Genomic DNA, 27924 nt, shown 5'->3' on the forward strand with positions numbered 1-27924 from the left:
AGAGAGAGAGAGAGAGAGAGAGAGAGAGAGAGAGAGAGAGAGAGAGAGAGAGAGAGAGAGAGAGAGAGAGAGAGAGAGAGAGAGAGAGAGAGAGAGAGAGAGAGAGAGAGAGAGAGAGAGAGAGAGAGAGAGAGAGAGAGAGAGAGAGAGAGAGAGAGAGAGAGAGAGAGAGAGAGAGAGAGAGAGAGAGAGAGAGAGAGAGAGAGAGAGAGAGAGAGAGAGAGAGAGAGAGAGAGAGAGAGAGAGAGAGAGAGAGAGAGAGAGAGAGAGAGAGAGAGAGAGAGAGAGAGAGAGAGAGAGAGAGAGAGAGAGAGAGAGAGAGAGAGAGAGAGAGAGAGAGAGTATTACCCCCCAATGACAATGTTATCGATGACAAAATACAATAGTTGTGATAAGGTTCGAGTGATGTAAAACTAAACGCAATAAATCCAGTGAATAAATTTCTCGATGTGCTTTATGAAACTGTATCTATGTTTATGGATAGTCGGTATTTATATTGTCAAATATACTACGAAACTATATAGACAAAATTATTACATCGTTACTCAAGAGCGTATAGAAGTAAAACAGTTTCAGTTTTTAGACATGGTATACATTCGATTGACATTTACCAATTTTGTACTGAAAAAAACATGAAGAAGATATCACAAATTTAAGCATACCTTTGATAGTGTAGATTTGGATAAGGTCATTTGAACTAAGATTACTACATACCATATGTCAAATCAAAATCTAAGCATGATCTACTGTAAAAACACGAATGTATACGAACACGTAGAAACATTTGTAAACAAACGTGGTGTCCTTTCGTGCGCCAGCTGAATAATAAGCAGATTGTGAGTATAGGCTTCCTGTGTGATGTCTACTGTATAAGTATTTATGTTATGAATGACATACATACTATAGCAAAATATTGATAGATGATAAATAAGTATTTTAAGTGTAAGTAGATAAACATAAGAATCAGGCTCGTTCATGTAGCATGGCATAAACTAAAGTTAATCCCATTAACTCGCATGCATTTTAATTTTAGACTGGCTAGTCAGATTCATCATTAAATTTTTTTTTATCATGTTCAGCCATGATCAGCAGTCTCTTTTGCGTACTTTCCAATTTTTCTCCTAAATAATCCAACTACTTTTAAGATGCAGAGTAAAAAGAATAGATTCATGATCTTTCTTATTGTCATTGGTGATTGGTAGATTCCAGAATCATGCAAACATGGATATTTAACATGAAACTTATGTTGTCCAATAGCTCCAAACCAAACATAATAAAATATAAGCTAATCTAACCTAACATAACCATTACTTAGAAAAATAGATCTTAAAAATGCAAAAAAGAAAATGCAAAATGTGTTTGCGTCATTCTGGACTAGAACTACATCATTTCTCAGGAATTATGTAAAATGATGTACCACTGTGTATGTAATTTATTGATAATGTGCATAAAGTTCCAGAATCATGCAAGCATGGGTATTTAACAGGAAACTTGGATTGTCCAATAGCTTCCATTCCATAGAGAAAATAGATCTTTCAAATGTTAAAAAGAAAGAAGTGACAAATGTGGTTCTGTGACACTGGAGTAGAACTGTGTATGTTAGGATCTGTTCTTGGAACACACAAGTACATGTTTCACTTTTTTTATTATTTGCTTTTGAAAGGTCAATTTTTTTTCTATGGAACGATAAGGTTAGGTTAGTTTTTGTTTGGAGCTACTGGACAATGTAAGTTTCATGTTAAATATCCATGCCTTCATGTTTTTTGGAATTTTATTGCATGTAGTCCTTAAAATAGTCTATGAAGTAAGTGAAAAAGGATGTAATTGAAGTCTAATACTATGATAATTGATATTGTAATTATATTTCAGTTTCCTGTCAACGTCAGCTAAAATCCTGATTGGAAAATATGGATGAAGGTCGGGTTAAAGTTGTCACTTGTGCTACATGGGTGCCCAGAGGTGTTGCGAAAGCAAATCCCGACAAGGTAAGTACATTGTGCTGTTTGATTTTGGCAAGTGGGGAAATGTGCTAGATATGTGAAATTGATCCTCAATATAGCCAAAATAAAATCCTGTCTGTTATAGAGCTGGACAATGGTTCAATCGTCTGTTGCTGCTTACAGTTGTCTTATCTAAGTCATTCATCTGTCGTTGCACGATACTTTACAGTGATACATTAACCCATACCTGCACTATGCCGCCCAAGAAAGAGCTTTATTTCTGTTCATTTATTTCATATTCACCTGTTGTTTGTGTTAAAACTAATTAATACGATATTATTGTATTATTTTCAAGTACAGTAAAAGAAATCAATAAATGTATACTGTACCAAATTACAAACAATGGTCATTAGTCCATAATTTACCTATCAGGTCTGTTCTGTTTACTTTTGGCAGGAATGGACTGGTCCTTGCATGCATTTTTCTGTTCAATGGATGATTAAGTGTTTATATACACACACACACTAACGTAGAAAATATATAAGATAATAGATTGCTCACTCAAAGAAGAAAAGGTACCGTAAGACTGGAGAAATGCTAATATCGTGCCAGTATATAAAGGAGGGGACAAGGAAGACCCAACAAACTATAGACTGGTCTCCCTTACCTGTACAATAGCTAAAATTTGTGAAAAAGTCATCAAAAGTAGATGGACTAACATCTGGAGGAGAACAATATACTAAATCCAAAACAATTTGGTTTTAGGCAGGGGAGATCATGTGCCACAAATTTGATCTGTTTCTGTTCAAGGTTAATAGATATAATGCAAGAAAGGGACTGATGAGCAGACTGTGCTTTTTTTTTTTACTTCCAAAAGGTGTTTGATAAAGTACCACACAAAAGAACTAAGAAAATTCAAAACTAAAGGATGTATACACATTAAATTATTGAAATGGATGGAAGATTTCTTACATGGGAGAAAAACAAGTATTGCTCAGAGATAAAAACTCTACTTGGGAAGCAATGACAAGTGGAGTCCCAAAGGGTTCAGTATTGGCTCTGATAATGTTTGCAATATATGTAAATGACATGGATGAGGGTATAGAATGCTACATGAATGTCTTTGCAGACAACACAGAACTACTAAAGAAAGTAAGTACGGAAAAAGATTGTGAATCGGTACAGAGAGACCTGGATAAGGTTTGAAAATGGAGTCAAAAGTGGGAAGTGAACTTCAACATTAAGAAATGTAGTATAGTGGAGTTTGGAAAAAGTTTAAAAAGAATTTTAGGACAATATATAATTGGTACAAAAGAAGTAAAGAAAGTTGGTTCTGATAAGGACCTAGGAATAATTATCACCAAAGAGATGTCCCCAGACAATCAGATAAACAAAATAGTCGTAGATACCTACAATTTACTAAGATTAATAATGGTGGCTTTTAATTACTTGGATGAGGAAATGGTAAAAAAAAAAAAATACTAGTCACACTGATAAGACCAAGATTGGAATATGCTGTGACACTATGGACACCCAATACAAAAAAGAATATAAGAAAAATAGAAAGAATCCAAAGAGCGACAACAAAGATGGTCCCAACACTTTCAAAATTGACATATGAGCAAATGTTGTCCAAACGGTAACTACCAACCCTGGAACAAAGAAGAGAAAGAGGTAATCTATTGGCCATTTACAGAATCATGAAAGACATGGAAGCCCTTGACAAATAAGACCTATTAACCCCTTCCATACGGTGCCGCACACGTAGGCGTCATGGACTTAGATCTCGGTGGCAGCAGCCAATGCCAGCCGTACGACGTATCGTAATAATACTCGCATCATAAAATATAGTCACCGCTTATATCGATCGTTCTCTCTTCACCCGTGAATTTTGATAACCATAGAAAATGCGATTACAAAAGAATTAGAAAGAATGTCATTATGGAGGGGCGACTACAATAAATATCATCAAGACGCCGATATGGCAGCCTCGCGAATACACTCGCTCCCCATGACGCCTACGTGTGCGGCACCGTATGGAAGGGGTTAAAGTGGGATAGAAAAAAAAAGGGGATATGAAAACAAACTCAAAAAGGATAGTTTTAGAAGAGATCTGAAAAAAAAACCTACCAACCCTGAAACAAAGAAGAGAAAGAGGCGATCTATTGGCCATTTACAGAATCATGAAAGACATGAAAGCCCTTGACAGAAAAGACCTATTAAAGTGTGATAGAAAAAAAAAAGGGGGACATGAAAACAAACGCAAAAAGGATAGTTCTAGAAGAGATCTGAAAAAGGAAAACCGTTTTCCACACAGAGTGGTGGATATCGAACAAATTGGATGAAGCAATAGTGTGTGCAAACAGCATACATGAATTTAACCCCTTTGTTACCGACCCGTCAACCTTACGTAAATAAATGTTTCAAACCGTCCCACGAATGGCTGGAGCCTAATGTTTGTAAACACAGACACTTGCCACCACATGGGTAGAAATAACCCAGAAACCGAGGCCTTGAGAGCCCTCAATACACACAGCTTATAACTGTGACATGTGCGTTTCATGAGGAGTATGCTCAGTTCCTGGCGGGTGCACTCAGCTGTGACACGCAGGTGTCACAAAACACACATCCGGTACTGAAGGGGTTAAGAACAAACTAGATGTTGTGAGATACAAAGATGGGTCACTACAAGCATAGCTCCCCTTCCTTTATTATACAACTAGGTAAATACACACACTTTCCAGGAGGGTAATAGCTGTTGATCATGAATCCAACACGTGACTCAAGACCATGGTTAATCACACACAGATTTAAGTTTCTGAATAAGTACAGTTTGTAACACAAACTAAATAACAGATTGAAATTTTTTAAGAAAAAAAATTTCATAAGCTGAAATTTAAACAATGAAATATGAGCAGGTTCTACACATGTGTAAGGGGACATGAGCTTCCTCAGCTTAGTAAGCACTATATTGTACTTATTTTGTTTCATAAATTGTGAACTTAGCTCACAAATTCTCATATTATTATATATATATATTTTTTAATAGAAATTACATTCTTCATATTGTTAGCTAAATAGAATGTTAAAGTTATATATATATATTTTTTTTTTCCTTTTTTTTTTCTCACATACAAGATGACAAAATGTTGGAATATATCTCTCAGTAAAACATGAGAACTACAAATAAATGCAAATTTGATAAAGTCCTGATTTATTTTTCATTTGAAAAACTTATGACTCTAGGTCACTGGTGAACGTAATTTTGCATTTCCCAATCTTATGGTAATGAATTTTCATGTCTGATATGCTGCTGTTTGTTAAGATAAAAGTAATTATTCTTTTGTATTTTGTAGGTTGAGGTTACCAAAGAAGATTTGGCCAGAATATTAGAAGAAACTAAAGAAAATGTAAAGTAAGTGTGTCACTCTTTCTCTTGGAATTTAGTCATTTTTTGCAGGGGTAACTGCTCATGCATGGGGATATCATTTACAGAATTTATTTTAGATTGATGGAACGAGGTTGAGGCGAAAGCCAAGAATGGGGTAAATGGAACTGGTGAAGTGGATTTTGGATGACCAGATGTTTGTTGAGAAGGGAGAGAGTGAATAGAGAGAGACTGAATGATTGGAAAGGATATACAGCTCAAAGGTATTTTCCTATCTACTTCACAACCTCTTTTCATTGGATGAGGATGATGATGATATGGTTTTACGTCACAAACTCCCCTCTATCAGGAGGCTAGAATGGTGCCCCTCACAGAGGACTTTGTAGCATGGAATTTAATGAGCCATGCCCTTGGTTCAACTTCGCCGGTGGCAGGGTTCAAACTGCCAGCCCCTCAACCTTCATCACAATAAACAACACCCTAACCCAGGGTGTTGTTAATTGTGACGAAGGTCGAGGGGCTGGCAGTTCACCATCCAGCAACCAGAAGAGACTGGATGATTACATTGCGAACAAATGCCCAGGATGTAACACTTCACCCCATACTATTCAACACGTCATGGAAGACTGCATTATACACAGTCACACACACAAACAACACAACATACACTCCATAAAGGATTTGTGGGAAAACCCCGTTTTGGCCGTGGCATTGCTTGGGGAGATGGGACTGCTCGGACAGACAGTCTAGGGAACAACAACAACAACAACACCCTAACCCATCTGGCCAGTGAGGATGAGGATGGGTGTGATTAAACCAACTCTGGCTATCAGACTCCACTGTGGAAGGGGTGTTCCTTGCTGCATTACCTTTGATCCTAATGTTGTGGTGGAAGACTGGGCTGTCCCTTCACCCATGAGGTGCTGTGATGGGAGGAACATTAATTGAAATTTGTGTACATAAGAATGAAGAGAAGGAGTTTGAATGTGTTTGAGATGAGGTGTCTGAGAAGTATGGTGGGGGTTACTAGGCTGGATAGAGTGAGAAATGAGGAGGTGAGGAGGAGAACAGGGGTGAAAAAGGATTTGGGAGATAGGGTTGATGAAAGAATATTAGGATGGTTTGGACACATGGAAAGAATGAGTGAAGAAAGACTAGTAAAAGAGGTATGGAAGGCAGATGTGGAGGGAGTGAACATGAGGGGACGTCCTAGGATGAGGTGGATGGATGGGGTGAAGGGGGCTTTGGGGAAGAGGGGAATGTCTGTTGAGGAAGGAAGGGAGAGGACGGAAGACAGAGGTGAGTGGAGAATGGTTGTATATGGATGATGTTGTGACTGCATGAGGAGGAATGGGTGGGGGTGGGGTAGTATGTGTGAGTAAATTTTTGACGCAGCCCGAAGGGATTTCTCCCCGTCCTCGCCTTATATACAAAGGGGGACGGAGAGGGGGGTCGCCGATTAAATGAAGCGGCCTTGCTGTGGATGTACTGTGTCTTGCGACACTGCTTCTGACCCAGGGCGGTGGGCAGGGTGCAGGGATGACCCGTCATCCAGGAGGTGCTCAGATGAGAGGAAGGGTGGGAGGGGTGTGGAGTGTGTTTGGGGATGAAATGGGTGGGAGTGTTTTTATGCCTTTCCTTTTTGGCTACCTCCCTTGGAAGGGGGAAAAAGCCTTGGTATATGTATGTATGTAAGAATGAAGGAGACCGCAAGAGACCATAAAGCCTACACTAGGTAGTTCCATGTCCATTACCACCTGTCATGGATGAAGTAGGTGTGTGTTTTAACAAAGTCACCTCCTGAAGGGGGCAAAAGGCCATTGACATGTATGTGTGTATGTGTTAGTATTATATATATATGTGTGTGTGTGTGTATAGGTATATGAATGTGCTCCTCAAAAAATCATTATGTGTATGCTTGTACAGTGAGTGTGGAATGTCAAAAAATGGTATCCATGTACTAATGTTTTCACTAAAGGTCCATCCTCCTTGCTAAATCAAATCACATGATCACATCAGATGAAAAAAAATCCATTCAACCATCCCTATCATCTCAGTACCTAGGGGTACTTGACTGTATTATTACATCCTTTAATGGGATGGCAAAGTCAGATCATACTCATACATACATATACCAAGGCTTTTCCCCCCTTACAAGGGGGGTAGCCAAAAAGAAAAAGGCATAAAATCATACTCAGATGTATCTTTCTCCTGTGAAAAGTCAAGGCATTCTTTGACATTTACCTCTCCACCTTACAAAAAGGAAACAGTAATTAATATTATCTATCTGTATACCAAAGACTTCTTTCCCCATTTAAGGGAGGTAACCGTAAATGTATATTTTGGATTTAGATTTTTATCTTATTTGCTATTTGTATTTCTTTAGAGACCTGGAAGAGATAGAAGAGGATGAATATGAAGACATTGAAAATGAGGCAAAGGAAGGTGAGAATGCAGATGAAGACAAAGAAAAGGAAAATGTAAGTCTCCTTTCTTCAGAGAAATCTGACTTTTAGAGAAATGCTAAAGTGTGAATTGAAAGCTTTGGGGAAAAGATTTAGATTTAGGGATATTATCTTCATTTTTATTACTTTAGGTACCAACAGATGAAGTGATGGAGGAAATAGAAGAGAAGGAAGAGGAAGTAGAAGAAAAGGAAGCAACTGTTGAAATGCAAAAAGTGGAGAAAAAGAAAGCACCACATAAAGAAGAAAACTTTGATGCCCGGTACCAACTAGATACATACGATGAGGAAGAAGATGGTAAGCACAATTTTTGGTTTTGATTGGGGTTTGACGCATTTATGACAAGGAACAAGGTGCTAAGATGGATCCAAAACAAATGGGAGTGGGATGGGTAGGGGTGGGTGAATGTTGTTTGGCTACCTCCCTTTTAACCACTTCAGTGCAAGTCAAATTCTCATGCACAGCATTGGCTGCCATAAGTACGATTCATCACACTACTTGCATTATGAAACATAAAGTCACTGCAGTATTACTTGTTCTCTTTTACTCTGAGTAATAATAAACACAGAAAACATGATCTAACCAGTTCACAGAATCTGGGGATAACTTATGCACAACTATAAAAATTTAATCAAGACACAAATGCCAGCAGCCTTGTGTACCCACTCACTCCTCATGATACCTATGAAGGCATCATTGTACCGAAGTGGTTAAGGGGAAAGATGGCTTTGGTATATAGATAAATACTAAGCAACCAGGTTATGCTCGTGATTTTTGTCAAACATAATTGGTTGGAGGAATATGAAAATACCTGTGTTAGTATTCCTGCATCAACACCCCCAAGACGACATCCCCGTTTGTGTGTGTATTTAGTTGGTGTAGAAAGTTCCTCAAAATGTATATGTGTCTGAAGAAAGATATCTGTACATTCAGATGTATAGAGAGGATAATGGGTAAGTAGATGTGTAGTACATTATTAAATAATAGGCAAAGCAGGATTAGAGTACTTTTTCAATGCACTGGACAGTGGTTGTGTATGGATGATGCTGTGATGCATAAGGGGGAGTGGGTGGGGGATATAGGGTGAGGGAGTATGTATGAAAAATAAATTTTTGCAGCCAGAAGGAATTTCTCCCTATCATCTCCATTTCTGCATGAGGGGACAGGGAGCGGGGTCACCAATTTAATGAGTTGGCTTGCTGTGGATGTGCTGTGCCTTGTGACACTGCTTCTGACCCAGGGCAGTGGGCAAGATGCAGGGATGACCTGTCATCCAGGAAGAGCCAAGAAAAGAGGGAGGGAGGGGGGTGGATGGGGGTGGAGTGTGTGGGGATGGAATGGGTGTGTGATTTTTATTCTTTGTTATTTGGCTACCTCCCTTGTAAGGGGGAAAAAGCCTTTGGAATATGTATATATGCAGAAATGGAGATGGGGAGAAATCCCTTTGGGTTGCATCAATTTATTTTTCACACATACTCCCTCACCCCCCATCCCCCACCCACTCCTTTTCATGTATCCAGAAGGAGCCAAGATAAGAGGGAGGGAGGAGGATGGATGGGAATGGAGTATGTGGGGATGGAATGGATGGGAGTGGATTATGCCTTTGTTTTATTGGCTACCTCCCTTGTAAGGGAAAAAAGGCCTTTGGTATATGTATATATGTATGTATTTTTTCATGTGTATATTTTTTCATAGTTGAAACTTGTGTGTCATAATCTTACTCTTACTCTTACTCCGCTCTTCGGGCCACTTGGTGATCCATAACCGCTTTTGAAGCATCTCGCCGTGTCTTTCTGTCCTGTGCCACCTCCTTGCATTCTCTTGGTTCTATTCTACATATCTGCACATCTTCAACGCATCTCCTCCAGTCTTTTCTAGGTCGACCAAGTGGTCGTCTTCCACGCACTCCACTATTGAGCACTTTCTTTGGCCATCTATCTTCTTGCAACCTTGTGACATGTCCTGCCCATTTCAATCTTTTTAATCTTGTGTGTCTTATGAGATTATATTTGTTATCCGTAGATGCTCTCCTAGATTTATTGTATTCACAGTGTTTTGATTTGCTGAAATTTCATGTGGGGCAGAATTTATACAGATAAAAATTTTTAATACCTTTACAATACCTTGTAATATAAATGTGATTGACATGAGCTATTTTTTCAACCATAATAGAAATTCTACTTTTTCATAATTATTTAATAGTATTTTCAGTCTTTTCAGATATTTTACCACCTGTGTACCAAGAACTCCATGGAGGTGTTTTACTTTTGCAGATAAAATGGAAAAGTTGTTGCAACTTGGACGGTTGACATTGTATCCATCTACCGATGACGACCCTCTCATTACCGTCAAGGATGCCGATGATGTCGATAGCGAAAATGAAAACAATGAAATATTGCCTCAAGATAACTTGGTTGTTGTCGGTCAATTAGATGGTGAAGCTGCAATAATGGAAGTCTATGGTAAGATTTACATGGTTGAACTTGGTTGTTGTCGGTCAATTAGATGGTGAAGCTGCAATAATGGAAGTCGGGTAAGATTTACATGGTTGAACTTGGTTGTTGTTGGTCAGTTAGATGGTGAAGCTGTGATAATGGAAGTTTATGGTAAGATTTACATGGTTGAACTTGGTTGTTGTCGGTCAATTAGATGGTGAAGCTGCAATAATGGAAGTCTATGGTAAGATTTACATGGTTGAACTTGGTTGTTGTCGGTTAATTAGATGGTGAAGCTGCAATAATGGAAGTTTATGGTAAGATTTACATGGTTGAACTTGATTGTTGTCGGTCAATTAGATGGTGAAGCTGCAATAATGGAAGTTTATGGTAAGATTTACATGGTTGAACTTGGTTGTTGTCGGCCAATTAGATGGTGAAGCTGCAATAATGGAAGTTTATGGTAAGATTTACATGGTTGAACTTGGTTGTTGTTGTTGTCGTTCCCTAGACTGTCAAAGGATTATAAAGGCGGAGCATGCCGACTGGAGACCTTTTGATCCATATCTAGGTCGGATGCGAAAAAAAAATCATATTAATGATAAAATAATAAATAAAAACTATGATTATGTAAATAACAAATAAAATACATAAATAAATGCATAGGTATAGTTAAATAATAAACAAACAGGTAAATAGTAAATAATAATAAATTGACATATAACTAATAATAAATAAAAATCAGACAGACAAATGATAACAAAACAAAAACAAATAATATAAGATAAATTATAATCATTACAGCATCTTACTTAGGTATTTATCTAAATGATTCTTAAAGCTTTGAACTGAACTACATTGCACTACCTGTGCAGGAAGTTTATTCCATTCATTAACTACACGGTTGGCAAAGTTGTTTCTACCTACTTCCAAATTGAATCTATTTCCGGACAGTTTGAGACCATTGTTTCTTGTCTGATTCTCATTCAATGTAAAAATTTGGTCACTTTTGATGTTGTCAATTCCCTTTAGAATTTTAAAGACCTGTATCAAGTCACCTCTGAGTCTACGCTTTTTTAGGGAAAACAGATTCATATGTTTTAGTCGATTTTCGTATGATTTAGTTTTGATATTTGGAATCAGTTTTGTGGCTCGCCGTTGTACTCTTTCCAATCTGTCAATGTCTTTAATGAGATTCGGTGACCATACGGAAACAGCATATTCCAAATGTGGACGAACTAACGATTTATATAGCTTGTTAATGAGTGATGGACTTTTGAAATCAAAAGATCGTGCAATCAGCCCTAGAATCTTAATTGCTTTCTCAGAGGCTGAAATACACTGCTTGGATGATTTGAGGTCGTTACTGATAATTACGCCAAGATCTTTTTCACTATCCACTTTTGTTAACGAATTTCCAAATAACTTGTAATCGTACTTATTGTTATTTTTACCTATGTGCATTACCTTGCATTTACTTGTGTTAAATTTCATTAGCCACTTTTCAGACCATTGCTGTAATTGATCTAAATCTTCTTGAATATCTAATTGGTTTGAGTGATCATTTGCCACTCCGCACAGTTTTGTATCATCAGCAAATTTGGAAACAGTAGATCTTAGTCCATGGTCTATATCATTTATATATACTATGAATAGAAGTGGCCCAAGAACGGAACCCTGAGGAACTCCACTTGCAACACTTTTCCGAGCAGTCCCGTCTCCCCAAGGAATGCCATAGCCGAAACTGGGTTTTCCCACAAATCCTTTATAGAGCGTATGTTGTGTTGTTTGCGTGCATGATTGTGTATAATGCAGTCTTCCATTATGTGTTGTATGGTATGGGGTGAAGTGTTACATCCTGGGCAGCTGTTCACAACGTGGTCATCCAGCCTCTTCTGGTAGCTTAGAAGTGCTGGGTGGTGACCGCACTGCAGTCTGGCCAAGTGGACTCTGTCCTTTCGTGGGAGAGAGGATTCAGAAGGGTGGATATCAGGGGGTCTGTCATGCAGCAGTGTGTTGTCTTTCAGTGTGTTAATGGAGCGGTGAGTGATATGATTATGAATATGTTTCCGGAGGCTGGTATTTGGTGGTTGTGGAGGAAGAGAAGAGAGTATCTGTGTGTGATAAAGGTCTTTGGGTGTTGTTTTAATGTTTCTTGGTGTGTGTGGGTGTTCTGCTATGTAGTGTAGCGGGTGTAATGTGTTTGTGGTGGCTGCGGCAAGTGTTTGTGTGCCTCTCATGTCGAGGTGGTCCTTGACTTTGAGGACTTTTGTTTCATGGTGTAAATGGTCTGTAGGTGTTGTATTTGTGCAGCCTGTAATTGTTTTTAGGGCTTTGTTTTGTATGATTTGAAGGGTGTTGTGGTGTGTCTCACTGAGATTAGGAGCCCATGCAGGACTCGCATAATTCAACACTGAGTGTATGCATTGTTTGTATATTGTTATATTAGTTTCTTTGTTTTGTCCAAATGTTGTTCCAGTGATTGACTTAAGTGCATTAAGTCTGGGTGTGCATTTGTTTTTTATGTTTGTGATGTGTTGTTTGAAAGACATGGATGTATCGTATGTTACACCAAGAATTTTCGGTGTGTTTGTGTGTGGTATTAGAGTGTTGTTGATGTAGAGATTAGGTATGTATTTGTGTTCTTTTGTCCAGTTGGTGAGAAGTGTTGCTGTAGATTTGGTTGGAGCTATTTTGAGTCTGTTTGTGATGAACCATGTGTTGAGTGTGTCAAGGTATGGCTGGATTATTTCTGCAGCTTTGTGTTACGATGTGTGCATGTGATTGTTATGTCATCTGCGTAGGAAGAGATTTGTATTTGTGAGGTGTCTGGCGTGGGTAAGTCATGCATGTATAGATTAAATAGTGTGGGGGATAGAACCGAGCCCTGTGGTACTCCGTTCTTAATGTTTCTGATGTGCGATGATTGGCCATTATATGACACGTAAGCATTCCTACCTGCCAGATAATTGGCCAGCCATCTTTTGGTGTTATTGTGCATGTCTGTGTTATATATTTTATTTGTTAGGTTGTGGCGGGGGATAGCATCAAAAGCTTTACTAATGTCTAATGTTATAAGAAGTGTTCTTTGGTGGGGCCTATCTGAATTGATGCCATCTAAAATTCTTTGTGTGAGGTTTGTCAGAAGAGTGTTTGTGGAGTGTAGTGGCCTAAAACCGTGTTGTGAGTCAGCAAGGGGAATATGTGGTGTGACAAGTTTAAGTATTAGGCGTTCAATGACTTTAGAGGGGGTGCAGAGAAGTGTGATTGGACGGTGCGATGTTGGGATTGTTGGGTCTTTGTTCGGTTTTGGAATGGTGATTATTTTACCATGCTTCCAGATGTCGGGTATAGTGTTGTGTTAATAGCTGTAGTTTGCAATGTTTGTGAGTGCGTGTATACCTTGTGGTCCAATGTGTTTTAGGTGGATGTTGCTTATGTTATCAGGGCCATAGGCAGACGAGTGCTTGAGACTATGTATTATGAGTTTTGTCTGACTGTCTATGACGGGTATATAGTCTGAGTCTGTGGGAAAGTCTTTCTTACGTCGAATGGTGCGTCGGTCGTCAAGGTGAGAAGTGAGATGGCTTGTCTGTGCAAAATGACGTATGAGTGCGTATGCTTGTTGTCTGTTTGAGGGTAGATTATCTGTTGTTGTGATTATTGCTGCGTGAGAGCGTGTAGTGTTACTGTTGGATAGTGTAATGCTGTTGAGTGTTTTGTACAATTTGCTGGTGTTTGTTTTGTGATCAAGTGTATTGATAAAGTTTTGCCAATTTTGTGTTTTTTCTTCATGTATTTTATTGGCAATCACAGTGTTTAGTGTTTGTATTTGGTCTGCTATGTTTTGAGGGATAGGTTTGGGGGTACCGTGTGTAAGTGTGTCACGTTGTCTGATGAGGCTTTGGATTTCTGGTGTGAAGTTGGGGTTGTGTGATTTTCTGTTGCCTCTAGGGATGTATCTCTTGTCTGCATTTTGTATGATTGTATTAAAAGTGTGCACAGCATTGTTTATGTTTGTGATTGGTGTACTGTTAAGTGTTTCAAAATGTTGTTCTGTCTCTTCAGTAAAAGCTTCCCAGTTAGCTCTCTTGTAATTGGTGTAAGTGTGTCTGTGGCCGACTGGGGTGCATCTTGTTTTGGTGGTGATGATGATTGGAAGGTGGTCAGAGCCAAGGGTTCCGACCACTCTCCATGATGTTGTTGGGGTTAGGCAGGGGGAGCAAAAGGTGATATCAGGAGAGGAGGGAGTGTAGAGGGCTTGGTGTGGGATATGTGTATGATTATGTGTGTTGTTCATGATAGTCAATGAGTCAAACTGAGTCTGTATATCAAGCCCTCTGTCTGTGTCAGGGTTGTCGACATACCAGGCAGACGACTTGGCGTTGAAGTCTCCACCCATGATCAGGTTGGGGATTGAGGCTAGTTGGCTAAAATGAGGCCTGAAGGTGTCTGGAACTGTGGGGGATGATTGGGGGGGAATGTACATGTTAACTATTGTCAGTGTTGATTTGTTGCCTGTGCGGATTCGAATGGATTGGATTTCTGTTGTGTTATCTGTGGTAGGGAGGAGAATTTTGGTTGTGGCACTTGTGTCCACAAAACAGATGGAGTGGTGGATCAGGGTGATGAGTCCACCGCCATAGCCGTCAGTCCGGTCTTGTCTGATGGTGGTGTAATTATGAAATGAGGGTGTTTTGTGTGAGTGTCTTAGTTTTGTTTCTTGTAAAATCGCAATGTGTATGTTGTGTTGTTTAAGAAAGTGTTCAAGTTCATGTTTTTTCGTGTTAATACCGTCAATGTTGTGTTGTAATATGTTGATGTTGTGTGTTTTGTATGTGTTGTATGTTGCCGTTTGGGGTTGAGGTTGGGGTGGTAGTGGGGAAGGTGTAGGATCTGGGTCAGAGGGGGGGAAAGGAGAGATCGGGGACAAAGGAAGGGGAGTACTAATTGGGGGTAAGGGCAGAGGGAAATTGTGAGTGGATGAGGGTGCTGGCTGTGGTTGGGGAGGTGGGAGTGGAGTTACTGGAGGGCAGGTAGAACATGTCCATGTGTTTGTGTATTGGTTTGTGTCAGCAAGTGTTGTACAAGTGAGGTGGGCCCAGTTTTTGCACATATTGCACTGAACTGAGCCCTTTGTCTGTGCTCGAAGTATGGGTTTAGAGCATGTTGGGCATGTGTGTTTTGTGATGGGCCCAGGATTGCTCTCTACATCTCCAGCTAAAAGTAGAAGAAGAGGGGTGATCGCCGGAAAATCACCCCTTGGTGCAGAAAAAACGTAATATTGCATGTTGGGAAAAAGGATTGTGGTACTCCCCAAGGTAGGCGTAGCTCCTCTTGGGGATCGGTGCCACCTGCTTAGAGCCGGTGGCCAGGGGTAGTTGCTGCAGCTCCAGGACCCAATTAGATGGTGAAGCTGTGATAATGGAAGTTTATGGTAAGATTTATCTTGGTTGTTGTCGGTCAATTAGATGGTGAAGCTGCAATAATGGAAGTCTATGGTAAGATTTACATGGTTGAACTTGGTTGTTGTCGGTCAATTAGATGGTGAAGCTGCAATAATGGAAGTCTATGGTAAGATTTACATGATTGTTGTGACCAGACGCAATTGAAAAGATTTATGGTCATTATAACCAGACCCATTTGACAAGATTTATGTACAATTACCACAGAAGGTATTGTTCCTTATCTTGAACTTTAATATGCAGGTACAGCTTTAATGTCTTTGCACTGATAATTTATTTATCATTTAAAAACAGGGTATTGACTGAATGTTGTTGTGCAGTATTAATTGCATAGTTGCATACAGCCAATGACATTATATGTGGCAGAGATCTGAAATTTTAGAGAGACAGGAAAAATTTAAATGTGTTTGAGATGAAATGTCTGAGAAATATGATAGGGGTTACAAGGCTGGATAGAGTGAGAAATGAGGAGAACTGGGGTGGGAAAGGAGATGGCAGATAGGACTGATGAAAGAGTATTGGGATGGTTTGGACACATGGAAAGAATGAGTGAAGAAAGATTAGTAAAAGAGGTGTGGAAGGCAGAGGTGGATGGAGTGAACTTGAGGGGACAACTGAGGATGAGGTGGATGGATGGGGTGAAAGGGGTGTTGAGCAAGAGGGGAATGTCTGTTGAGCAAGGAAGGGAGAAGGCAGGAGATGGGGTGAATGGAGAATGGCTGTGTATAGATGATAGTGTGATGCAAGGGAATGGTTGGGGATGGGTGTAGGAAGTTGTTATATATGAATATTTTGACATAGCTCAAAGGAATTTCTCTTGGTCTTCTGTTTCTCTCTCTCTCTCTCTCTCTCTCTCTCTCTCTCTCTCCTGCATGAGGGGACAGAGAGGGGGGTTGCCAATCAAGTGAACCAGCCTTGGTGTGGATGTGCTGTGTCATGCTGCATTGCTTCTGACCCAGGGTAGTGGGCAAGATGCAGGGATAACCAGTCATCCATGAGGAGCTAAGATGAGAAGGAGGAAAGGGTGGTGGGTGGGAGTGGGTATATGCCTTTTGACGTGGCTACCTCCCATGTAAGGGGGAAAAAGCCCTTGCTATATAGATAGATAGCATACAGCCAATACAATAGAAACCCCTGGATTGTTTTGAATAACATTCATTTTTCATTGTTTTTAATGAATATTATAATAATATCTTCTTTTGTTCATTCTCAGTGTACAATTCAGAAGAGAGTACGTTCTATATCCACCACGATATTCTGCTGCCATCTGTACCACTATGTATGGAATGGCTCAACTATGATCCAGATGATGAAGAGCTTAAACCAGGTATGTGTTTCTTCATAATGCCTCACTTGATAAAGTAACAATGATGCAGTTTATATTACAAAGTCCCAACTAGGACTGAGTCATTGGCAAAAACCAATAATTCAGAGCTATGTTAGTTGCATTATTTTTGTCCAGCATTACTTGTCAACATCTCAAGTGCCCCCTCTTTTTGACACCCTTGGAGGTCACATCATCTTTACCCCTTTCGCCATTGTGATGTCCTCTTTAGACTTTATTATAACTCAAGATAAAGTAAAGAGGATTTGTGAATGAACAGGGGTACAGATGACATTGGAAGAAAAGTTGTTTTTGAGTAGTCCTCAGTATAGTGAATTAAATGTCACATTTGGCTACAGGAAATTTGGTAGCTGTTGGTAGCATGAGTCCGGTCATTGATGTGTGGGACCTGGATGTGATGGACGGCCTGGAGCCAGCATACACACTCGGCAAGAAAGCCAAGAAGAAAAAGACCCCAGGCATTGGACACAAGGATGCTGTGCTGGGTCTTGCGTGGAACAAGCATGCAGAGTGAGTGCATGCTGGAGACCCAGTGGAATGTTCTTTTCTGTGTTTTTTATTGTTCTTTTCTGTGTTTTTTATTGTTCTTTTATGTTTTTTTTTATTGTTCTTCTCTGTGTTGTTTACTGTTCTTTTCTGTTTCTCCATTCTCCCTATTTGTTCTCATTCTTGACTATACTCATGGGTGTGGCAGGGTTATGCATTTGCTGTAGCTTATATTACTTATACTTTTCTGAAATGAGATGAAGAGAGCAGGGTTAGAACAGGGCTGGGAGATAAGGTTGTTGAAAGATTATTGGGGTGCTTTGAGCATATGGAAAGAATGAGTGAAGAAAGATTGGCAAAAAGTTCGTGGACAACAGATGTGGATGAAGCGAACTGGAGGGGAAGACTGAGGGTGAAATAGATGAATGGGGTGAAAGGGGCTTTAAGCAAAAGGGGAATGTCTGTTGAGCAGGGAAGGGAGAAGGCAGGGGGATAAGTGTGAGTGGAGAATGGTTCTATATGGAATATAATTTGATGCAACCTGAAGGGATATCTCCTTGTCTTTTGTATTTTTTGCATGAAGGGACGAGGAGTAAGGGTTGGTGTGTAAATACATAAGAACATAAGAATGAAGGAGACCGCAAGAGACCATAAGGCCTACACTAGGCAGCTCTGTATCCATCACCACCAGTCATCCCCATCCATAAGGTTGTCTAATCGTTTCTTAAAACAATTGATAGTTTCAGCGCTTACTGCCTATTTCTTGCCTATTTCCTTTTTAACCTCTTCCATACGGTGCCGCATACGTAGGCGGCATGAGGAGCAAGTGGATATGCGAGGCTGCCATATCGGCGTCTTGATTATATTTATTGTAGTTGCCCCTGCGTAATGACATACTCTCTAAACTGTCTTCATCACATTTTCTATGGTTATCAAAATTCACAGGTGAAAGAGAGAACGATCGATATAAGCGGTGACTATATTTTATGATGCGAGTATTATTACGACACATCGTACGTCTGGCAGGTAATGCTGCCCACGAGATTTTGGCCCGGAGTGAAGAGGTTAAATCTAAATTTGTCCAGTTTATAACCATTACTGAGAGTCCTGCCCTGTTGTTTTAATATGATGACCTTGTTTGCATTACACCTGTTATGGATGTCCAGTATCTTGCTGCCATTGCTCCTGACCTGGGCAGTGGTTGACAAGGATGACCCTTCATCCATGAGGAGCTAAGATGAAAGGGAAACAAATGGATGGTGGATGAAAATGGAATGGGTTGGCATGGGTGTGTGGCTTTGACTCGGTTATTTCCCTTATAAAAAGGGAAGAAGTCCATGATATATAGATAGATAAAACTCTGTTCCTGAATTATAATTTTATACTTTGTACTTGGAAGCTATTAAACACAGAGAAGGAGTTTGAATGTGTTTGAGATGAGGTGTCTGAGAAGTATGATGGGGGTTACTAGGCAAGATAGAGTGAGAAATGAGGAGGTGAGGAGGAGAACAGGGGTGGAAAAGGAGCTAGGAGATAGGGTTGATGAAAGAATATTAGGATGGTTTGGACACATGGAAAGAATGAGTGAAGAAAGACTAGTAAAAGAGGTATGGAAGGCAGATGTGGAGGGAGTGAACATGAGGGGACGTCCTAGGATGAGGTGGATGGATGGGGTGAAGGGGGCTTTGGGGAAGAGGGGAATGTCTGTTGAGGAAGGACGGGAGAGGACAGAAGACATGGGTGAATGGAGAATGGTTGTATATGGATGATGATGTGATTGCATGAGGTGGAATGGGCGGAGGGATGGGGGGTGAGGCAGTATGTGTGAGCAAAATTTGACGCAGCCCGAAGGGATTTATTTCTCCCCGTCCTCTCCTTTTATGCAATGGGGGGACGGAGAGGGGGGGTCGCCGATTTAAAGAAGCGGCCTTGCTGTGGATATGCTGTGTCTTGCGACACTGCTTCTGACCCAGGGCAGTGGACAAGGTGCAGGGATGACCCGTCATCCAGAAGGTGCTCAGATAAGAGGGAGGGTGGAGGGGTGTGGAGTGTATTCAGGGATGGAATGGGTGGAAATGATTTTATGCCTTTCCCTTTTTGGCTACCTCCCTTGTAAGGGGGAAAAAGCCTTGGTATATGTATGTATGTTTTTTTTTTTTTCTTATGGGTGCCAAAAGGCAATTTTATTCAGCTGAAGGAAATCCCTTACTGTTTAAAGCTTATTCACACTCGTTTTACAGTCACGTTCTGGCTAGTGGATCAGTTGACCAAACAGTTATCCTGTGGGACTTGCAAGGGAAATCAGTCGCCCAAACTCTGACGTCATTTGAGGAGAAAGTCCAGTCCCTACATTGGCACCATCAAGAAGCTCAAACTCTTCTGACAGGATCCTGTGACAGGTAAGAACCTCCAGAGATTTCATTGCCAAAGAAGACTTCAAAATTAACATTGAAATTTGAAAGTGTGTTGAAAGTTAAAAATTTAGACAAGTTATTTTTATTTGTTTATCTTATTCATTTACCTATAGACTTTTTGAACCAGTTCGGTACAATGATGCCCATTTAGGTGTCATGAGGCGCAAGTGGGTAAACATATTTTTTTGCAGTTGTACATGAGTCACCCCCAGATTCTGTGAAGTGGTTTGATCACATTTTCTGTGTTTATTATTACTCAGAGTAAAAGAGAATGAGTAATACAGCAGTGACTTCATATTTTATAATGTGAGTAGTGGGATGAATCATATGCTTGGCAGCTGATGTTGCGTGTGAGAATTTGAGTCATACTGAAGTGGTTAAGAGGGTGGGTGATAAGTTTTATAGTAATATCTTTCAGGGGGGGTCGCCGAATTTATGAAGTGGCCTTGCTGTGGATGTGCTGTGTCTTGCGACACTGCTTCTGACCCAGGGCAGTGGACAGGATGTAGGGATGACCCGCCATCAGGAGGTGCCAAGATAGGAGGGAAGGGGGAGGGTGGAGGGGGAGTGGAATATATGGGAAATGAAATGGGTGGGAGTGATTTCTATGCCTTTTTCTTTTTGGCTACCCCCCGTGTAAAGGGGGAAAATCCTTTGGTATTTGTATGTATGTATGTATCTTTCAGGGAAAAAGCACTGAACTTGTCTTTATTATACAGTAAGTCCTCGTTATACGGTACATATGCATTCCTGAAAACCTTACCGCAAATTGAAATTACCATATACCAAACCCATTATAACATGTAATAATAGGATATGGCAGACGTACCTTCTCCCTGCTCTTTCCTCTTCAAAATATCTAACGGATACCGTGCCTGTGAATTTTTCTTACCGTAAATAGAATAGAGGGTAGTAATTACCAAATACTGTAACTGTGAATTTACTGGATAAAGAATTGCCATATAAGGAGGACTCACTGTATTAGTGTGGGAGAAGCCACTGGTAGGTATCTGTTCTTAGTGTGGTACTGCAAGATTGATGTCAGATAGAATTATCTCCCTGCTGCATATTTTAAAAACTTTTCAACACCTGAACCATCATATGGAGATGCAACCCTGAGAACCTGACACTTGGACTGGCCTGAGGAAATCTCTCTTTGGACCATATTTCTTCCACCTTTTCACATAAGGAGTACTAACAATCGGCAAAATTTTCCTTCTTCAAAGCACTATAAGCTGGTGACAGAAACTGTCCCATACTGATTTGATCAGGGTTGGACAATTCAAGTTTTACAGCAGTTGCTCAGTGGGTTCAAATCCTGCCACCGGCGAAGTTGAACCGAGGGCATGGTTCATTAAATTCCATGCTACAAAGCCGTCTATGAGGGGCACTGTCCTAGCCTCCTGATAGGGGGGGAGTGTGTGATGTTAAACAATATCATATATATATATATATCCACTCATCCATCCATCCATCCATTCTTTTGAGTGACTCATGGTTGCCTGCAGACAAAATCTGGGTGTCCTAGGTACACAGGCAACTGAATGGCAGGATATGATTACCTCCGTTGTCCATCTTGCAGGACCCCCTTTTCAGGTTCCTGTCACTGATCCCTAGGGTTAAGTACATGTGACCGTCGTCATCATCGTTGGCAGCACTCGTGTCTGAGTGTACGCAGCTCACTGACATTTCCTTCTATGCGAGATGAGCCCTATCTGGGCTCGGAAGAGGCGGCCGCAGCCACCATAGGGAATGGTCGGGGGTTCTGGGGATTCTCTGCTCTTGCCTTCCTTATATTACTTTTTACTTCTATTTTCATCCAGGAGGTGCCAAGATAAGAGGGAGGGTGGAGGGGAGTGGAATATATAGGAAATGGAATGGGTGGGAGTGGTTTCTATGCCTTTTTCTTTTTGGCTACCCCCTGTGTAGGGGGAAAAAGCCTTTGGTATATGTATGTACTTCTATTTTCTGCCTTCTGTTGTTCTCAAAGGTCTCTGTTTTTTTTGCAAATGTGACCAATGCTTGGTTAAAAGTTATGCTGGTAATAAATTTGAGAGAAGCTAGGTTTGTTATTTCATGATGGAGTTCAAACCATGACTGCAGGAAGCCACAGATGTCTATGTATCTATCTACATGTCTAGATATTTGTAGTAGAGCAAATGAACAGAATAACTTCAATTTACAGCAAGGTTAGGATGTTTGACTGCCGAGGCAATAACACCTGTAAGATGTGGAAATTAGATGGAGAAGTGGAAAATGCAGTATGGGATACATGGGCAAAGGAAGCATACAGTTGTTTAGTAAGTCCTGTGGTATTCTGTACTTACAGCTATGCATTCCCCCAAATTTTTTTCTTTATGTTGAAGTTGCTTACAGTACCCCTTTCCTCTGACAATACATATTTTTTGTCACGTAAATGTAGGAAAATAGTATGTGCAAGATTATAAATTAGAAAAGGCCTGTATTAAATATCTGGTATCTATATTCTTTTATGGATTGCTAACAAAATTTATTTTATAGGCAAGCACTGACAAAGGAACTGTCTATTACATTGATGCTCGTATGGATAAACCTAAATGGACACTGAATGCACATACTGAAGCTTGCACAGGTGGGTAAGCCTTTAATTGTGTTAACCTCCCATGTAAGAGAGAAGAAGCCTATTGGTAAGGGGAAAAAGGCCTTGGTATACAGATTGACCTCTCATTAACAGACTAAAATGGGGGTAACGGTGTCCGTTGATGTGAATAATCCGTTGATTTGGAGTGGTTTTTGTGTGTGTGTGTGTGTATTAGGGGGAAGATCACCTTAAAGTTTCAACAGCACCGTCGTCCGCACTGCCAGCCTCCCCATGTTCCACTTTATTACAAATACCGTGGTGGTTTCTAAAATGCCACAACCAACCAGTGCTAGCCTTACAGTCAATATTCATTTGACGAGCAAATTTATCAGCAGCAGCCATGATCTCAACACCACGCACTTTCATCTTTACCGAACGTTGCTGAACATATCATTTATACACCGTGTCATCAAGGTGCTTACTACGAGGAATTACCATATGCTTACGAGCATGTTCAACACCTTTGTTGTACTTACTAGCACAGACATCAAAATGAGTGGCATATTGCTTTAACTTATCCTTCGCTTTACGAATATCACTCGCTGTTTGTTTTTTAACTCCAAATTCCTCACACACTCTGGCCACAGACACACCCGATTCCAACTTCTTAATTAGCTCTAATTTCTTCTTGATATTTAGATTAACACGTTTTGCTTTAGCTTTGGGTGGTATAATGATTGCACAGCACTAAACGACAGCCCCCAAAACACCGAAAACACAGCAAAAACACTGCAAACACAGCTAATAAACGTCCGCACCAATCACAATCTTGTTAACTAGTAAACAAAACAAAGTGCGCGCCATCACGCCATCAGCCACTCGGCGGACAAACGCCGAACTAACGGACACATTCACCCTACTCGCGAAATTTAGACTATCAGATCGGACCATCGGATTTTGTCCGTTGCATCCGATATCTGGTAATGCGGTATCCGTTAATGAGAGGTCAATCTGTATGTATGTATGTATCTGTAGGATGATAAAGATTTGGTTTAATGTCACAAACTATCCCTTATCAGGAGGCTAGGATGGTGGGAAAGTTGAAAATATTTGCTACATTAAATTCTATGGTTCTATAGTTAAACTCGTGTAGGTCAAGTGCTTGTGACTTGACAGACATGTGATAAGTTTTTACCAAAAGATAAGTTGCCCCCTTTTTATGGACTTGGAGAAGACTTATGGTTGGGTCAATAGGTGTCACATTGTATTGCAACTGAGAAGTCTGTTGAAGGCATGATTAACAGTGTGTGAAAGACTAGCAGTAAGAATGGGAACTAGAAGTAGGTTGAATGAACTAAAGAGGAAGACCAAAAATGAAAGGGAATATTGAATGGAAGAAGAATGTTGATTAACCAGAAAAGATAGTAAATGGAGAAGGGTTGGAAATGAATGAAGATATCATCTAGGTTATGTGAGGTTGCCATGGTTGTTCAATGTATATGTGGATTAGGTAGGAAGAATGGTAAATGAGAGTTCTATGCAGAAGTTTGAAGTTGGTGGGTTAGGGTAAAGAGAAGAGAGTTTATCCAGTCTTTTGCAGATGCTGCTGCACTTGTGACTGATTCTGAGGAGAAACTGAAGCAGTTGAGTAATGAGTTTGAAATGGTATGTGAGAGAAAGTTGAGAGTAAATGTGGGCAAAAGTAAAATGATGAAATATTCAATGATGAGTTTGGCAGGTTGGCTGTGAATGTAAAGGGTGAGAGGTTAGAGGAAGTGGAAAGATATTCAAGGTTGTGTATAGGAGTAAATGGATTTGAAATGTAAGATAAAAGACAAGTAAACATTTAGGTGGAATGAAGAGCATTATAAGTCTGTAGATTGGCACAGTCATGGGAGTGATGGAATGTTATTAGAGAGGACTTTGTTCAGCAGTGGATTTGAAAAAGCTGATTGATTGAAAACCCACAGTATTGTATCTTCAATGTCTTGTTTTTTGCATCTTCAATTAATCAATATGTTACCTCAATCTCTCTTGTAGAAAAGACCCTTGGCCTTCCAAGTAACTGGAATACACATGTCAAAAGACCTATTGGCCAAGTCAAAGGATACACCCTACAGCCATCTCACATCCTCGAAAATCCATTGACCCTCCCATCTTTGCTTATTGTGGATGAAGGATCATCCATGTCATTCACCCACTGCTCAGATCAGAGGCAATGCAGCAAGACATAGCAGGGCCCAACGGCCAAAATTGGTCCACCCCCAATCATTCATTATACAGTAGCCTTCCTTCCTCTTCATCCCCTCAATCATATTTTTATGTACGAGTCACTGCATCTCGGATTTTTTTTTTTTTTCTTTTCTTCCACTTTTATCCAGCACTTCGCATGAGTCCAAAATGCCCAGGATTTCTTGTCACCGTATCTGCCGACAAATCGGCCAAAGTTTGGGACATTGCCAGCGGGAAACCAGAATTCATAGAAGAGTCGAACCCCAAACTGGGACTCATTCAGTGCTTAGCCGTAAATCCAGATGCGCCTTTTGTGTTCTGTATGGGAGGTGACAACAAAGAAGATAACTTCAAGGTCTGGGATGCAAGACACTCAAAAAATGGTAAGATTAGTCTTTGTGTTTCTTTTTCCTGGTATTTGATTTTAAAGTAGTTGTGAAGTGGATGGCTACCTCCCTTGTAAAGAGGAAAAAGCCTTTGATATATGTATATCAAGTGGGTGGGAGTGGTTTTTATGCCTTTGTTTTTTGGATACCTCCCTTGTAAGGAGGAAAAAGCCTTTGGCATATTTATGTATATATGTAAAGTTGATGAATATTTGCCTAGGACTGGTCGGCAACCTTTACAGCTAGAAGAGCTGTTTAATAAAAATGTGCTGTCAGAGCTGCAATACAAAAAGATAAGTCCAGATTAGGAAAGATATTTCTACAAATCATGATAATTGATGGCTACAGATCTTTTACAAATTGAATATATGTATATATGAATATATAATTTTGCCTCAAATGTTTTACATATATATAGTACATGATGCCCTGGTTTTGATGGAATGATTATTTTGTAAGAAGTTTCTGGAGCCACATAAGTAGACTGAAAGAGCTGCAGGTTGCCGACCAGTGGTCTAGGAGGTGTTTAGATATTATTTCCAGTTACAAATGCAGTGAGGAAGGACGGGAGAGGACAGAAGACAGGGGTGAATGGAGAATGGTTGTATATGGATGATGTTGTGATGCATGAGGTGGAATGGGTGGGGGGATGGGGGTGAGGTAGAATGTGTGAGCAAAATTTGACGCAGCCCGAAGGGATTTCTCCCCGTCTTCTCCTTTTATGCATGGGGGGACGGAGAGGGGGGGTCGCCGATTTAATGAAGCGGCCTTGCTGTGGATGTGCTGTGTCTTGCGACACTGCTTCTGACCCAGGGCAGTGGACAAGGTGCAGGGATGACCCATCATCCAGGAGGTGCTAAGATAAGAAGGAGGGTGGAGGGGTGTGGAGTGTATTCAGGGATGGAATGGGTGGGAATGATTTTATGCCTTTTCCTTTTTGGCTACCTCCCTTGTAAAGGGGAAAAGCCTTGGTATATGTATGTATGTACAAATGCACTGTGCTAAGATAAGAGGGGGTGTGGAGGGGAGTGGAGTGTATTTAGGGATGGAATGGGAGGGAATGATTTTATACCTTTTCTTTTTGGCTACCTCCCTTGTAAGGAGGAAAAAACCTTGGTATATGTATGTATGTACAAATGCAGTGTTCATGTAGGTAACAAGGGAGGAGTGGGGAATTAGGGGAGGTTGTTGATGACAGAAACTTTCAGTTCCCTCTTGGATCGCATTCACAAAAAGGAGAGGTCCAAGGTTGTAAGGTTTATTTCAAATCATAGGAATTCTAGTTTTTAAATTTCTTTTCAATAAATCAGTACAGCTGCCTAGCTAAAAGTTTAATTTTTTCATGTGTTATTTTGTGGAGGTAATTGGCGAATGTTGAAAAGGTTAAAGTGAAATACTTTATCATATGGCCTCATATATTTTATGAAATAGAGTTTATGATTGCAATTGTTTTTTGCTTCATTATTGAACAGGATTGTAATCTGAGCAAACAATGAAGTAAATGTGAAGAAATATTTCTAATTTTTCTCCTTTGAACGAATTGCAGTAAGGTCCAGATTTTGTCCACGTGTTGGGTTAGACGTAGATGAAGATGAAGAGGAAGAAGAAAAAAAAAAGGAAATGGAATCTGTTTTAGAGGAACCAGAAGCAATTGCAACTGCCTTGAAAGATGTAAATATCTCATCTTCACATCAATCCCAACACAGTTCTCAACGGCACCAGTCTCAAGGTGGTTATAACAAAAACAAAAAGAAGTTTCACAAGAAAAAAGGCGGGCATTTGGACAAATTTAAGAGAAAATGAAAATGAATACTTTGTATACATGTTTTTTCGGAGGGGGGGATGTGAATATTAGATTATCCATGGATTGGATCGAAGGCATGTTCCAGCGTGATATTAAGAAAAAGATGTGTTGATTTTTTTTTTTTTTTTTTTTTTTTTTTTTTTTTCATATATATTTAGAAACATGTGAGAAGCAAAAGCAATATTTATTTTTTGGTTTACATGCAATAATGATAATTGCTCCCTTCGATAATACTGAAAGGAAACTGCAACCCCATATTAGTCAGTAACAGTCCTCAGGCTCTCCCATATTTCAATTGGAAAAAGCATTAGACTGCTGTCTGTGTTGTGTTATAATGTGGCTGGTTTTGTGTCACCAGCTTGTTTGAGGAGGGGGAGGTGGATGTGGGGGAGCACTTACTACCTGTCATCTCAGCAGACCTATGTGAAAAAAAATAGGAAAAGTAAAAACTAATAGGTGTCTTGGGTCCACTCTAGAAACCAATACCCAGCCCGTAGGGGTTGCACCTTCATATGGAAGAAAGGTGAAGGTGGATTTAGAAGATCAATTATGGCGAGAGGCATCTTTCTAACATCCATCTCACAGGACCACCATAATTGTGTCCCCATTGTTGATCACTTCATATTGAATGCTATTTAACATCATATTTTGTATGTGAAGGTTAAGAAGAAAGAATATTATATTAAATTTTGATAGAAAATAATACTTGTTGAACTTTTTAAAACATGTAATGATTGTCTTACATGAAATTAAAAAATTTCTTGTTTCTTTTGTTTCAATTAAGCTCATGAAAGAGGCAACAAAGTTCTAGAACAACTGTCTAACTTGAACATACTGAACTCGGCAAATTTTCTATAAGACAGCCCAACACCACCAAGTGACGTACTCAGATATTACAATGTGCTCATCCTCTCTTTGTCAACAGCCAACATACATACATATACCAAGGCTTTTTCCCCCTTCCAAGGGAGGTAGCCAAAAAGGGAAAGGCATAAAAACACTCC

General features: G+C 40.0%; 1 protein-coding gene across 1 annotated transcript; it reads left to right on the plus strand.

The window, feature by feature from the left end:
* Window positions 1-719: 719 nt before the first annotated feature.
* On the plus strand, window positions 720-27686 carry nclb (PWP1 homolog no child left behind). Its single transcript, XM_076188248.1, has 13 exons — window positions 720-836; window positions 1870-1985; window positions 5297-5355; window positions 7715-7808; window positions 7925-8090; window positions 10067-10255; window positions 16907-17020; window positions 17377-17548; window positions 19765-19923; window positions 22124-22238; window positions 22459-22549; window positions 24880-25113; window positions 26663-27686. The coding sequence occupies exons 2-13, from the start codon at window positions 1908-1910 to the stop codon at window positions 26917-26919; spliced, it is 1728 nt and encodes a 575-aa protein (XP_076044363.1). The 5' UTR covers window positions 720-836; window positions 1870-1907; the 3' UTR covers window positions 26920-27686.
* The last annotated feature ends 238 nt before the right edge of the window (window positions 27687-27924 follow it).

The sequence above is a fragment of the Oratosquilla oratoria genome, chromosome 7 (assembly GCF_046742065.1).
Source record: "Oratosquilla oratoria isolate Oo_2021 chromosome 7, ASM4674206v1, whole genome shotgun sequence".
Lineage (NCBI taxonomy): Eukaryota > Metazoa > Arthropoda > Malacostraca > Stomatopoda > Squillidae > Oratosquilla > Oratosquilla oratoria.